We start from the raw sequence: 14,976 nt of genomic DNA, 5'->3' as shown, positions 1-14,976 counted from the left end.
ACACCACGTCCCACTGGTGCAAAGAATGAGGTTTGAATGCCTTAACATTCACCCGGGTCACCAAACATTCCTCTGGAGACTCAAAAACTTAAGATTTCTCCTCAGAGATCCCAGCATCACAGGTTTGGATCTGAGAGCGGTGCCCATGAGCACTCAGCAGCCATTGCTGCAGGAGATGTGGTGCTGCCACCTGGGCTCAAATGGTTCCCCTGCACTATTTCCTGTATTTTCCTGACCAAAAATGAAAAGCAATTTCACGCTATTTAAAAGCCACGAGAGCTTCAGTTACCCAGCACATAGTTCAGAGAACAGGAATGAGGTCAGGAAACCTATGGCATGAGACACAACCTTCCACAGGTTTTCAGATAACGCCCTGAAAGCAGCACCAGTCCTGCAAGGCTAACAGTCTGCCACTGCAACGAAACGAGCAGGAGGTGAAGAGGGTCTGGCCCTAAAAAGCAAGAAGAACATTTCTTACTGGTCTTGCATTTTTTCTCTGACCTATCCAAGTGCCATTCAAACGTGATCCTCAATACGTGTGAGCTCCAGGAGGACCCGGGCGCTGCGGAGCCCAGCTGAACACAGCACCGTGTTGCAGATCACCAGCAGTGAAGCACCCACATGGTCAGAAAGAAACAGCATCAGGAACGTCCTGCCAGAAGCATTTCCTGGCTGAGCTGGGCTCCTGGCAGCAGCACACAGTGCTCACATCACGGATACCAGGGAGGTGGTCACCCTGTTTGCAGCTACGTCCTCTCATTTGCACTAAGTACGGGATTCATGAGGGAAAGCTCCAGTGGAAGCTGGAAAAGGAATTCGGCACTGCTGCTTAACATTCAGGGGAGTGTCTTTTCCCCCACGTAGAGACCACTAATGCATGTTTGGCCAGAGGAACATCACTGATGAATGACTTTTATTAGCTCTAATTGCATTTGCTTACCATGGAGATCCTGGCACTGGAGTGGATGCCACGGGCTTGTTGCCATTTGAAGTACTGTCATCCTCATTTACTAGTTTAAAAGAATGATCCTTGAAAGAGACATAGAGATTAGTCAACAAATAAAGCTGAAGCGTAACACTGCTATTGTCTTACAAATCGTTCCCTTAAACCTGAAGTGGATTACATGTTGCCATTATATCACTAGCAGCTTTATGGACAACCAATTGCTTTGGGAACAGCCAGGACAAACTGGATATAATCAAAGCGTTGCCCCACTTTCAGGAACACAAATGAAATCCCAGCCGCATGCTCGTTATTTGCTTGTGCGTATTTTTCTCTTCTGTTGCAAAGACACAACACTAACAAACCCCCGTGCGGGGGTATCAAGAAGTGACAAGTGTGTACTTAATTAAAAAATAATAAAGAGGTCTTCCTTTGGAAAGTACTTTGCTGCTTGAAGCACCAAGGATGAGCTCCGCAGCACAATTAAACCGGGAGTGTTTTAAAAGGACCACAGAGCACTCCTTTGCTCCACCTCTGATTTGTGCCATATCGTGCAGTGGTTTTTAAGGGAAGAAGGGAACGCACAGCTGACCTTGTCGCCATCCCTCCCTGCAGAGGTGCTCCTCCTGTTGGTGTGCAGGATCAGGGCGGGCGGGCAGGAACCTCGGCTGTGTTCTCTGCCTTTCTCTACAAGGGAAATCATTGCGTTGGTTACATATGCAGGAAGGCTGGGGCTGCTCCTGCCTGCAGACCCGAGCTGCTCAGCCCCAGCTCCAGCCCCACACACCTGACGCACTCTTAAAACACACTCCTTGCACTATCACTTGCACCTCTCATGCACTGACTGCTCTTGCACTGTCAGTGCTGCCTGAGACAGGTGTTCATGCATCCAAATCCTGAGAAAAAGATCAAGAAAAGGGGAACTGGAGCAATGTGGGAAGAGAAGGCTGCGGGGAGGGGAATGGGGACACTGTGTCATTCAGGTGTCCCCTGTGCCCCTCTGCCACTGGGGCCTGGGAGCAGATGGCAATGAGATGGACACAGGACAGATGGATGGATGTAAGATGGATGCAGGATGGATAGATGCAGGATGGATGTAGGATAGACACAAGACAGCAGCAGAGCATTCTTCCCAAGGGACAGCCCCACCACCTCCAGAGAGTTTGGCACAGTGCAGTGACAAGTCCAACAGAGCCTGCAAACCAGAGCACTGCCATGTGCTGGCTCCACTTCTGTAACAATTGCCACAGAAGCTCTTAATTGCACATGAGCTCTTAATTGCTCTTTAATTGGAAGCAGTTGTAAGAACAAGCTCTTCCCCTTAACAAAGCAGTTGTCCGCATCTGAAATGCTAAATGCTAAAAGTGCTTCCACTGCAAAAAGTCTGTGTGGAGAACAGAGGGGCCATCATGAACAGAAGGAAAGGCAAAAGGCAGCAGGTATCAGACAGAGCAAGCAATCAGGAAAAAGCAGCTTTTGCAGTACAAAATCATTCGATCTTTCTACTATTTGCTTTGCATTTCCTTTTCTAATCCTTACACTTCTGTTAAAGCGTGCACTCAGGCATCTGAGCCAAGTTTCCTCCAGTCGCCCAACTAAAACCTGGGTTCAGAGGAACTGTTTGCAAGTGGTGCTCTTCCAGGACTGCATCTTATGCAGTCAGTTCACACATCAAATGCTCTTCCATTAATTTGAACATTATTCAGACCACAGAGCAGACAGTGACTGCACCACGGAGAAGGCTGGAACCTGTCAAGGGTTTGAGTCCGATTCACCACTGAATACATCACAGTGACAAAGATGTAAATAGACACCGTTTTTCTCAAAAGAAAAATGACTCAATTTTTAAAGGTAGCAAAGAAGAGGATTTACAGATCACATCAACTCATTTCCACACCGAAGGAGAGAGGAGAAGGGAGTGGCTAATATGTATTAAGATCTCTGAATGCATCCCTCTTCACCACACATCTGTTACTGGGACTCTGCACTGTGGGACAAGCTCACCCTATACTGCAGCCAAGCAACACCCAAGCTCAGGCTGCTGCAAGCTCTGTGCTCTCTTCTCGAGCTCCCAAGGGTCACAGCATCCAGCCCAGACAGCCACAAAGGCCAGGACACCCCAGGAGTGCTGCATCTTCAGCCAAGAGAACACCCAGGCTCCTGCTGGCAAGGATGACCGCACGCTTGGCTCCTCAGTGTGATGTAAGGGCACATGGTAATACACTTCTGCTCACAGTGGCAAGCAGTGGCACGAGCCATAACATAACTCCCACCAGAAAAGCTGTGCAAGGGAAAAAACAGTGCAGAAGGGCACCTGAGGAGCAAGGACATCTCTCTCATTCCTCACTCTGTGAAGTCAGGAGGCACACGTGCACACCTGGCCCAAGTTTCACTCTGACAGCTCATTCTTGCACTCCAAAACTTGCCAGAGGACAGATGTGTGGTTTCCTCACATCCACCCAAAGCACTTCATTCCCTTACCCTGAGCTGTGTTTTCCCACTGCTGCTGCACAGGGGCAGCTCTGCTGGAGGCCATCTGCAGGAACAACCCTGGTGACACAGCCCCAAACCCATGCTCTGACCAGGCAAGCCCCAGATGCTACACTGTGAAGAAGGAGCAGCTGATGGAGCAACACAGTAGGATGATGCTTAAGAGACCTAGAGCATATGTTTCTTTTAGCATGGAAATCACATTAACCCCACTTCCAGCTCTGCCTCTCTCTCTTCCTATTTACGTCTCTAATCCTAGAGAGCAAAGCTGGTTCAATGCCTTTATGGTCTTCATGACCATGAGGGATGTGGTTTGGAGAGAACGATTGGTGACAGGCAAATGGTTGGACAGAGTCACTCCCAACCTTGGGGACTCTATGCTGATCAAGAAGCCAAGGACTTCCATTCACTCACATGCAACATGTGCACACAGGGAGCAAGAAAACACTGGCATCATTTGTTAACTTACATACAATAACTAAAACATATTAACGTTAGCTGGCATTGTTAAAGGAACTATTACACACATGAAATTCAGTGGAACCTGAAACCCTGACAGCTCGGGTAGTGCTGCCTTGGTGCAAAGGCAGGTAGCACAGGGACAGCCTTTCTGCTGCTGCTCTCACTCTGCTGTGTGCAGGATACCTGCAGCATGAAGCACAGGGGCAGCTGCACTGACAGAGCCAGAGCTGCACAGCTGCTCTCACTCCCTGGGCAGCATCACCTTCCATCGGCAGCGGGTGCACACTGTCACTCGGGTTTCCTCTTTTCTCATTAATCAACTTTTTTGCTCCTCTTTAACTTCCGTGCATGAAACACACTGCAGGCAGACAATTAAGCCACGTGACGTCTTTCCAACATAATCACACGGCGGTTTTGCCCCTAAACTTGGCAGTGCAATTACCAGCGATGTGCTCGTGCCGTGCCTGCAGCGCTGCCCAAGGGGGTGGGGGGGAAGGAAACCTGATTAAAGGGATTTCTCTGAGACTCCACGGCAAGCAGAGGACATGAATAATTCACAGAATGAAAGGCAGAGGTGAAGTAGCAAAATTATCTTACGTATATTGCAGAAGATGTAGGTGTGTGATGATAAACATGTTATTAAATGTGGAATTAGAGCAGGCTGATTCTCTCTGTGAAAAGATATGGACAAAGACAGAATTACACTTTACTCTGCAAAGGTTTTTAGGGGGCAGACCTCTGCTGCTCTCAAAGGCAGTTTAAAGAGGTTTAAAATGTTGACTCTAAATATTGCAAAGAATTGGATTCTCTTTGAGCACACACTTCTGGGCATTCAGCAGTTCATTACTGCACTGAATACCCCCTGTCCTTACAAACATCAAGTGTCTATGTTTTGAGGTTAGCTCCCAGGCTATTCCCAGCTGTCCCTGCTGCAGACACGCATGCTCCTGTGCCCCACTCCCACCACACGTGTGGGTCTCACCTTCAGCCCATCACAGCCATTCAATGCAATGGGCATCTCCTGATCTGCTCCAGCACAGCTTACCTCCCCCTCTGAGGAGTATCTGCATCTGCTTTGATGAGCTCTGCTGCGATCTGTCAAACTCTGTGCTTCCCTCCCTCCTTAGAATACCTCTCCTTGAGCAGTTTGTTGCCTCTACAGCGATCTCTTCCTGCTCACTCCATTATTTTACTGAAGATTTTTAACAGAAGCAGTGGGATAATGACAGCTCGTTCTTTGCTGCAGCCAAGTGAGCTCCACGCCTGGTGCAGAGGTCCCAGACAAGCCTCACTGCTGGGCTCCTCAAGCACGCAGCCAACATGCTCCAGTAGATGACATCTGCCACCACTCCAACAACAGATCTTCGATTTTAAAGGAGACCTGCTGCCGTCCCCAGCACACCCCCAGCAAATGAGCAAAGCACACAGCATGCCACCCACCCCCCCCAGCACGGACTGACCCAGGGCTGGGGGCTCCCCACTGCTGTGCAGCCGTGCCAGCACCTGGCTGCTCTCTGGAGAAGAAATTGCTCCTAAATTCCAAAGTATTTCTTGCTGCCACGCTTCCCTCTGCTCTTTACGTGCAAATATTCTTGAACTTGATTCAAGTTAAGATCTTGGTGCTGATCTTGAAGGCACCTAGTGGTCCAGGCTCTCACTGTACAACCAAGAGGAGCTCTGTGCAGGGGCAGCTAACAGCCCTGCTCCCCACCAAGTGGGCAGTATAAGGAGTGCTCTTCCCCAGACTGAGGTGCCTTCATTTCAGCTGGGATGGAATGGTTTTCTTCAGAGTGCATGGTTCTGCTTCCAGGAGAAAAGCAATGCTGCTAACAGGTTGATGTGGATAGCTGCAGCTGAACAGTGCTGTACAGCCCAGGCCATCCCTGCCAACATCCCAGGAAACAAAAAGAATGAGGGGAGCTGACTGCAACTGGCCAAAGAGACACTCCACACCACACGACGTGGAGCAGAAGGGGTCTTGAAGGGCAGGGAGTTCACCTCATTTTCTTTTGCTACTTGGGAGCAGGGGTTAAACCACAATGGGAAACAAGTAGGACTGGTGCTTGGCATTTAGATTTTTCCAGCTTCCATCACAAAATAAATGCTTAGTAGAAGCCAGGACTGCTGTAGAGTTTATTACCTCTGCCCCAGACATCAAAAATACATATTATTTTGTTTCAAGGAAAGAAGACTTTTGTGCTGCCATGAGCAGAACACAACTGCGCAAAGCCTCACTGAACACAGCTTCCATCTTCAGAAACGAAGTCAGAAAGAGACTCATCCATACTGCATAATGAAAGTGGCCTGCAAAAGGCATTTGTTGGCTTATTATTCCTGCCACGGGCACTGCTAGCACAGCACGGTGCACAGGCTGCCAAGTGCACGATGAAGTGCTCAGTTCACGCTTTCCAAACCCAACACATGGAGCTGATGCTCACCAGGCTGCCCAGCCCCAGCTCCCTGCATCCCACCAGCTTCCTTTCCTGGGGCACCTGGGGGCTGATGCCTGAGATCACCCACATTACTGCCAATTCCTCTTAACTTTCTTTCTTTCTTTGGTTGTTTTTGCATCGGAGATGACGACAGCTTGTAGCAGCCTACAGAAAGGAGTGTGATCTCCTAAAAAACATTAAAGGAAGAACTCAAAAGTGCTGTTTGTCCTTCAGTGCAGTCAGCAGGAAATCAAAGATGTATATCAGAGCAAAAGGATGTGTTTTCCATTTTCAAGGGAAAGCCAAAAACAAAAATTTTCATCCTATTTACATTACTTGTACACAAGAAAAAAAATACGATTGCTCTTCCAAACCACAGGATGGGCTGAGCAGCCTGGTCCATGGGGGCTGTCCCTGCCTGCAGCAGGGGGGCTGGAACTCCATGACCGTAGAGGTCCCTTTCAACCCAAACCCATTTTGTGACTCTATGAAACCAGTGAGCTCTCAGCAGTGTCACCATTTGATTTTTTCAACCTACTGGCCAAGCCACCAGAAAACATTTAGACATGAAAGGCCCTATGCCATGCAATCCTCATCCAGCAGGACGGGCAGAATCAGGAGGGCTTGTGTTTGCAAGTCTGCTGAAAGGGGATTGCAAATAAATTTGACACGAGGTGCATTACAAGCCATGATTTCAGCTTCCCAACAGCAACAAAGGGCAGAGCAGCATGTCTCTAGCACAGATCTTTGTCCTTCTCCCCGTGCATTCTTTAAACTTTCTAACATTTCTTCCATTGCTTGCTTCCAACAAGAATGCAAGTCAATAGCACCTCAGTGGCTCTGGGGAGAACACACAGGTCTTTGTAGCTACGCCAGTGATAAAAGAAATAAGTGTTTTGCAAAAGCACTCTACGCCACAGAGAAACCATCAAGCGAAAAGAAAAAAGAAATGCTTGCCAACTTTCCTTCAGATTTATGTCGGTGGGATTACATTTTCAGGAATTCCCGAGCAGACCTGGGATGCTCGGCAAAGTGACACCAGAACCGATAGCCCATAACTCACAGCAGAGCCCCGCATTTGCCATGAGTGCAGTCACTATGTGCTCACCTCCGGGGCACACCCGCAGGGATCTTGCTGTCACCTCTCCCTGATGGCTGCAGCTCCTGCCACACAGGGGGCAGTGTGTCCAGCCCAAACGCAGAGTCTCACCCCCCACCACAATTCCTGTCTTTACCACAACAGCAGCACTGCAGAATTTCATGTTACTAGGAAAGACGCTCCCGATTTTCCACCAAAATCCTAACTGCTCTTGATCCTGATTCGCAAGGAGTGTATGTGAATCCAAGCGAAGCCACGAGACTTCTTCCAGCATTTGGGAACAGCACTGGCTCTCTTTTGCAACACACACACATTGACATGACAGTGAACAACACGGTTTCATCTCACAGCACAGCGTGCAGCATCCTCAGCGGCGTCAGCCAAGGAGCTTCACAGAGCACCTATCCAAAAGAAACCGCTTTACCAACACAGGCTTGTGAATGCCATTGGCATGGGATATAGAAAGCCCAAGGACACAGCAGAAATTGCCTCTGGTGTCACCAGACATCAAGTGCCAGGCTGAGCCAACACAACACGAGGTGCTCTGAAAACACCCGCAGCTCACTGCTGCAAACGCCAAAATCAGAGCTGGTTTTTCAAGAGCCCCCCATTACTGTGCAGTACGGAAAACAGGGTTTGGCGGGCAGCACACACACACAGCGCGTGCCTCGATGATACAATCAGTCTAAAGAAGCACATACACACCTGTTAGTGTCTGCTTCACCAAGTTGGTTGCCATGATTGTCACGGCTGGTGCGGCCACAGCAGTCACCCTGGTGACTTGTGCTGGCATCAAAGGACTCAGGCGAGCATCCACTCTAGAGGCTGAACCTGCATTCAAACCACAATGAAATCCCGTTTTCTTTCCAGAAGACACAAACACCTTCAATCAAAGCATTTTTTTCAGCCTTATTTCTCAGGTTTGTCCAACCTCCCGTGACCCCTTCACCCCACATCCCCATGATGGTTAGAGCAACCGCGTTGGTGTTCATGGGAGTGAGTCCACCCTGACCACTGCACCCACTGTGTCCAGCAAATAAGCAGATATTGTACATTAATACAAATGTGATCCTCAAAACAAGATTTACAAGGACGTCTTAGTGTGCTCAGGAAAGACACACCACAGCAAGTTCACTTTTCTTAATTAAGACTAACTAACACACATCCATTTCCCACCATTACTCACCACAAACCACCTGTGTCCCATCCCATCCATGGGAAATGTTTTGCCAACAACAGAAAACACCAGCTTTATCCCAGTGACTCACAGTCTCCTCGAAGACAATCCACAAAACAGAAAATCACTAAAATGCTCAAATGCCTTTTTTGTGACAAATTAGCAATCCAGATCTGCTGCTAAATTGATGCTAATTAAACTGCACTACTTAAACCTTGAGAATTTGTGGCCACTGACAAATCTGAGGTCAAAGCTGAAGCATTAGTTTCCCATTAACAGTGTGTTTAGACAGCACATATTTTTCCAGACTTAAAGGACACATCCCATCATCTCAACTCAGACTCAAATTCAGGTGTACCATATGCAGGTCTCCTGCTCACAAACACCATTTCAAAGCTGAGCTGGCAGAAGAGATGCATCCCCAGCTTAAAGCAGGCTGAGAGGAACTTTGCATCCCCCCGTGATGCAGGCTGCGGTGTTCTGCCCTTTCATTTCACTGCATACTATCACGCCATCAAAGAGTTCTCATCCAAACTTCTGTGTGTTGTGCAGAATTTGGGATCATTTCTGGAACCTTCCTTTTTTTCCTTACTGCACTGTCCATTTTTGTTTCCCAGCTGTCAAAGCAGATTACTAAGCCCAGTTGTCACTAACATGGGAAACAGCAATTGCTTCCCTGAATATAACGTTTGATTCTACTACAGCAAAGGATGCTTCGATGCACTTTTTCTTCCTCAAAACTATACTCTTGGTTACCACCCCAGGGAGAATGCAAGTGGTAATTCATTGAATCATAGGATCGCTCAGGTTGGAAAGGACCTTCATGATCATCAAATCCAACTGCAACCAAACCATACTGCCCTACCTCTAACAATCCACCACTAACTCCCGTCCCTGAGCACCCCATCAAAGCAGGTTTTAAACACATTCAGTACGGTGACTCCACCACCCCCTGGGGAGCCCATTCCAGTGCTTAACGACCCTTTCTGTAGAGAAGTTTTTCCTTAGGTCCAATCTAAACTTCCCCAGGTGCAACTTGAGGCCATTTCCCCTTGTCTGTCACTATCACAGTGAGAAGAGAGCGTTTTGTATTGTTCTGAGATGTCCATCAGCATCGGTGGCAGCACCAACTGCTCAGCCAGGGCCAGCAGTGCCCAGCACACACTGAAAAGCCCTGACACGTTCAAAGGCTGTTTCAACTGTTGTGCCCTTAATCACACTGACATAGTGCGTGTTTTGCTGTTAGGCAGACATAGATTCTACTCAATCAGAACTATCAATATGAGTAAAGTAAAACATTCACCACGGAGTTCATCACGTTTCTCCTTTCCTCCACCATACGACCACGATAAAACATCTGCTTTTACCCAGTGTCACCTCCTGCCTGCTGTTAGCACCACGTTCGCAGCTGCTGTCACGTCAGAAGCCCCAACAGCTTCGTGGACCTGGTGGCACTCCATGGAAAGCCAGCTCTGGTGATTCCCAGGCTTCTCCCTTCTCTATTCCAAGCTGCTGAGTCAGAGGATGTCCTTGTACACTCAGCTAGGTAGGCTGGAATGTGGGCTATCCCCAGAGTTGTGAGGCTTATCCTTCTAGCAGCTGAAAATGATGTTATATTTCATTCATGTTTCCATTTTTCTCATTCCCCTTTTACAACAGCAGAAGATGACAACTCTTGACATTTTTCCAAATGAAAAAAATGGAAAGGGATTATTGCCCCTGAGCAGCTGGGATCCATTCAAAAGCTGCCCCAGGGAGCTCACAGACTGCTCACAGCAGCACGAAACACAGCATTATTTCTCTTCGAAGATATCCTCCAGAACAACCCCTGACCTTCAGGCATGCAGGATCTGGCCTCTGGAGGAGTGGAACTCTGCCTCAAAACGAACATCCTGCAAACAGTGCTGGTTCCACACATCTCCATCCACACACACGCGGTGCAGCGCCCACAGCAACGCAGTGCATCCATCTCCAGGTTGTATTTGTTGCCCTCCTCCTGAGGCCTGAAAATCATACAGATGTAAGAAGACTCTGAACCTTTTTATGGGCTTCTTATGGCCCCGACAGACCCAGGACAGCCAGCATGCCAACCATGTCCTGCAGGCAGCAGGCACTGGGCCCAGAGGAGCACACTGGCATCCCCACCAGCTGGCAGCACAGCTGCAGCCAGAGGGACGGATGGCAAGGACTCAAGTCAGAGGTAAGAATGTCAGACAAATAAAGCCCTTCTGGGAGAGGAGCAGGACAGCGTGATGCTCACCGTGCTCCCTGCAGCACAGCAGCCACCAGAGCACTTTGAATTTGGTCATCTCGAAGGATCCCACAGGCAGAAGCATCCCGTAATGTATGCAGGCATACAGCAGTCCACAGTTCCACACACATACACCTGGAATAACGTCACAGCATGCTGAGCTATTTCCCTATGCTTGGACATACAGCACTGCAGATTAGCTCAGCTTTTATCCATCAAAAGCACGCTGCACGTTGAAGCATGACTCTGCAACGTACAGTTTTGACCATCTCTTTGTGGTGCTTTATTATCACCTGGAGGAAAAATAAAATCATCAGTGCATCTTTTGATGTGATGGAAGCAATTAGCTCAGAACTCCTATCTGCATTTGACTCAGGTATATACATAGATATATATATACACATGCATATAAATATATATATATTTAACACATGCAGATCAGGTTCGGTGGCTTAGTTCAATTATAACTTATGCCTGCTAAATAAGCTCCAGTGATTTAAGGCAATCATAAACTTTAAGAAATAAATATTTATGCTTTCCAGTACTTTGTGCTCATAAAAAAAAAAAAAAGAAAAGAAAGCAGTCTTTGCAATAGATGGATCTGGAATACAAATAAACTCGGTGGAATTCACTGAATGTCATAATGCAATATAAGCTTTCAGTATGAACTCCACGTAACCTGGACTGGAATAATACCCAAACATGAGCCACAGAGAACCTGACAAGTTAAAGCCAAGGAGCACTGACTCATAAGCTGTGCATTTGGAAACTTCATTTCTAAAATGATTTCAGTGCAAACACGCTTTACTGTCATTTAGAAACCTAAGCATCCTATACCTGAGCGTAACTGCGACACTGCAAGGACAGAGGAGGACTAATGCAGGAGAGAGCAGCCTGGGTACCAGAGGATCCCCCGCGAGAGCAGGGGCAGAAAAAGAAGAGAAAAAGTTGTAAATGAAGGAGGGAGGAGCTCAAAGAAACAGTCACTGGAAGTTTCTCACCAGGAGATTCAAAACACGACACCAGGGACAGAGCAAAGAAACAGAAAGGGAAATTCCCCACTGCTGACCAGCAGTGCCTGGCCTCCAGCAAAGACAAACGTCCCCAGATGTGCACCAGGGGACACACCAAGTTGGACAGAACCAAGCAAACCTGAGAAGCACCGTTCAATTACACAAATGCCATTCCTCTAGCTCCACAGGTCCCTCTCCTCTTAAACTTCCTAAATCCAAGCACACTTTACAAACCTTGTGCTCCTGGAAGCACCCGCAGGAATGGTGTTACCAGGACTCATGCATTTAGGTGAATGCATGGATGCATTCCTGTTGAAACTACACACAGCACAGGCCTCGCCTATAGCTTAGGGAAGTCAGCAAAGTCTTCCTGTCGAGCTTATGGATACCGATGCTACTAAAATCAGAGCTTTTCTTCATGCAACTCATTTTGCCCCTTGCAAAGCTACTCCTTACTTCAGGAGAAAAAAGGTCTCAATGTATTATGGAACAGCACAGTTTTCCATTTGTGTTTATTTTTGCTAAATACATGCCAGAACGTGTCAGATCAGCTCTGTACCACTGCCTCCCAAATGGAGTCAGCATCAGAGCACCATGATGGTGGCACAGGCACTGCTGTGCTGTCACCTGCACATCCCAGTGCAGTTCCCAGCCTACAGGGGAGCAAACCCAGGTGACAGTGGGAAGAACTCCTAAAACTCAGCTCTATCGCTGGTGGACACTTGTCTCGGGGTACCCCAGGGCTGGGAGCAGCAGGACACTGCCAGCTGTTCCCTGTGTATCACAGTGTGCTGGCTGGGGACACTGCGTGCTCTGGGAGGTCTCCTTGCCAGAACACAAAGGAAGGATCATCTCTTGTGTTCTTTTTCAGTTAGAAACGTTCACCTGTATTCACTGGATTCTGCTGCTAAGAGAAAACAAAGATAATAAGGGCATTTGTTTTGACTAGGATGAAATGACAGCAGGCATGTCCTCAATAAATCACAGAGTAAGAGAGAGGCAAAGCAATTACTCAAAGCAGACATGAGCTGCCTGGGACAGGAGGAGCAGAACTAAGGGAGAAAAGTGATTGTTGCTACCCAGGGCCCAGCACCACAGGCAGAGAATCCCAGGGCAGGCAGGCAGCATCCTGCTTCCAGAGCTCAGAGGATGGAGCTGACCTTCACACCACTCGGAGTAGAACCAACTGAGAAAGAAAGCACTGTGTCCCACTGCTCAGCCACTGGGCACTCAGACTGTTGTCTCCAGAGCATGAGAAACGCAACCAGCACTGGTAGCTTTACAACCTTCCATTGGCTCACTCTCTAACCAGAACCAGTAACCCATGGTGACCTCAGATTTGGTCCCAGACAGATGAGAAGCCACAATGGCCAGGACAGCACGCTTCCAAGATGTGCAGCCACCTCTGAACCACGGTAGCTTTAGCTCAAAGCACGACTACGAGGAAACAAGTAAACAAAGTAAGCGTTGCAATTCTTCATTAGTTTTAATTGCACTCAATGCTCATCCAAAAATCAGAAAATTCTGTAATTTCCAGTCATTAGGATCAGTTCAAGATGCTCTCCAGGAATTACCCAGGGAGCTATCTGAACCTCAGCCCATTCCATTAGCTCTCTTCCTTCCCCAAGCAGCCGCTGCGGCCGGCTCCCAGCGCCGGGCTCAACAGCAGTTCTGCAGCACAGACCTCACTTTGCCCACAGCTGCTGGAAGCGGCTCCAAAAGGGTTCCAGGATGCCTCTGCCAAAGTGAAGCTGTGTGGGAAGTGCTCTTACGAATTACAGGTCTGGCAAAACACACCCAGAGAATTCATTTCTCTTCTAGACACAGATTTAAAGGCAAAACCGTGCGGGAAAGGCAACCAGATGTGCTCTTGTAGGGCTAAGAGAAAAGGTACACAAGGGAGTAGTTGCAGTGGCTTGTCTCCTGCCCATTAACCTCCACTTAGATCTCCCTTACACTGCACCACACGTGGCAGAAGGCAAACAGGACGCAAGAACACATCCATGTCATACACACTCGAGCTGTGTTGGCAGGACAGCTCCTGGTGTAGCACTGAACTGGATGGATGAGGCACAGCATCCCTGCCAGGCTCCACTCCGACCTCCTGGATCCACAGGGGATGGGAGAGAACAAACACTTCTTTGTGTTTGAGCATCAGAATTATTTACAGATGCCCTGGAAGTACGCAGGGAATCCCAAGATGTGACTCACAAGCTGGGCTTCCCATTTTTCCTTCTCTCCCCACAAAGATTAAGATGTAACTGAGATCAAACAAGTGATCACGAGCAGAAGAGGACTCCCTCCCCCCACCCTCTCGGCACTGATTTCAAGGGCAGGGAGCAGTGCAGATGGGATTCTGCTGGTGATGAGCGTGATGGGAGCTGCAGCAGAGCAGCACACTTCCAGATGTGTTTTCATCATCACAGAAATACCACCTTAAATCCAAGCTGAACCACGATTTGTTTTCATTAAAAAAAGTGATGCTCAAAGGAGAAAAATGAGGTGCTAGGAGAAACTTAGAGAAATTAAATATGAAGAACAGCAGCTCCATGATTTTCATTTTTGGGGCAATTATCGCTTGTTCCCTTAAAGATAAAATCAAAAATAAATTATCACGTCAAAGCGCTGGCAAGCTGCGTGTCACTATCAGTTTCAGATAATTAAGTGAGATGTACTTTGGAGCAGAGCCAAACGCTGATAATGTGGCAATTACTTCCACAGAGCCCAGTCAAGATCACATAACACTCTCCTCCCGCATCTTCATTACTGTCTTGCTTTAAAATTGGGGTTTCGATTCACTCCAGAGCTTCCAAAAAAAAAAAAAAGCAAAGGCACAGCTTCCCACAGCTGGAGAGCTGTGGCTCTGCTGCAGGTCCCAGGCTGTGCCACGGCCATCCCAACCAGCCCGCAGTCATCTTTCCCTCTGAGGCACAGCAGCTGTCCTTATATCCACAGAAAATGCTCAGGCTGCACTGCACGACTGCAGATTACAGAGCTACTCTAGAATGTATAATTTTGACTCTCTGTGATTTGAAGAGGACAATTGATTTCTAAGGAAGAGAAAATACGATTTCATCTTGTTTCATGCAAGCAGATATTAACAAGATAC

The 14,976-nt window shown here is 48.0% G+C and overlaps 2 protein-coding genes across 2 annotated transcripts in view; one reads left to right on the top strand and one right to left on the bottom strand.

Annotated features, from left to right (window-relative positions):
- The window catches only part of TCERG1L (transcription elongation regulator 1 like), a 57,992-nt gene that overhangs the window by 21,143 nt on the left and 21,873 nt on the right, over nt 1-14,976 (bottom strand). Inside the window, exons 5-7 of the mRNA XM_065746426.1 lie at nt 8,132-8,257; nt 1,536-1,630; nt 941-1,029 (exon numbers count right to left, since the gene is read on the bottom strand). Coding sequence (XP_065602498.1) covers nt 941-1,029; nt 1,536-1,630; nt 8,132-8,257 — 310 coding nt within the window. The remainder of the gene's footprint in view (nt 1-940; nt 1,030-1,535; nt 1,631-8,131; nt 8,258-14,976) is intronic.
- The window catches only part of GLRX3 (glutaredoxin 3), a 294,370-nt gene that overhangs the window by 274,487 nt on the left and 4,907 nt on the right, over nt 1-14,976 (top strand). The gene's annotated exons all lie outside the window — the stretch shown is intronic.

Source organism: Cyrtonyx montezumae, unplaced genomic scaffold (assembly GCF_038088225.1).
Source record: "Cyrtonyx montezumae isolate F1298 unplaced genomic scaffold, pur_monq_1.0 scaffold_4, whole genome shotgun sequence".
NCBI classification, from domain to species: domain Eukaryota; kingdom Metazoa; phylum Chordata; class Aves; order Galliformes; family Odontophoridae; genus Cyrtonyx; species Cyrtonyx montezumae.
The sequence above is the reverse complement of the archived record's forward strand: the minus strand, read 5'-3'. Positions and strand labels throughout refer to the sequence as shown.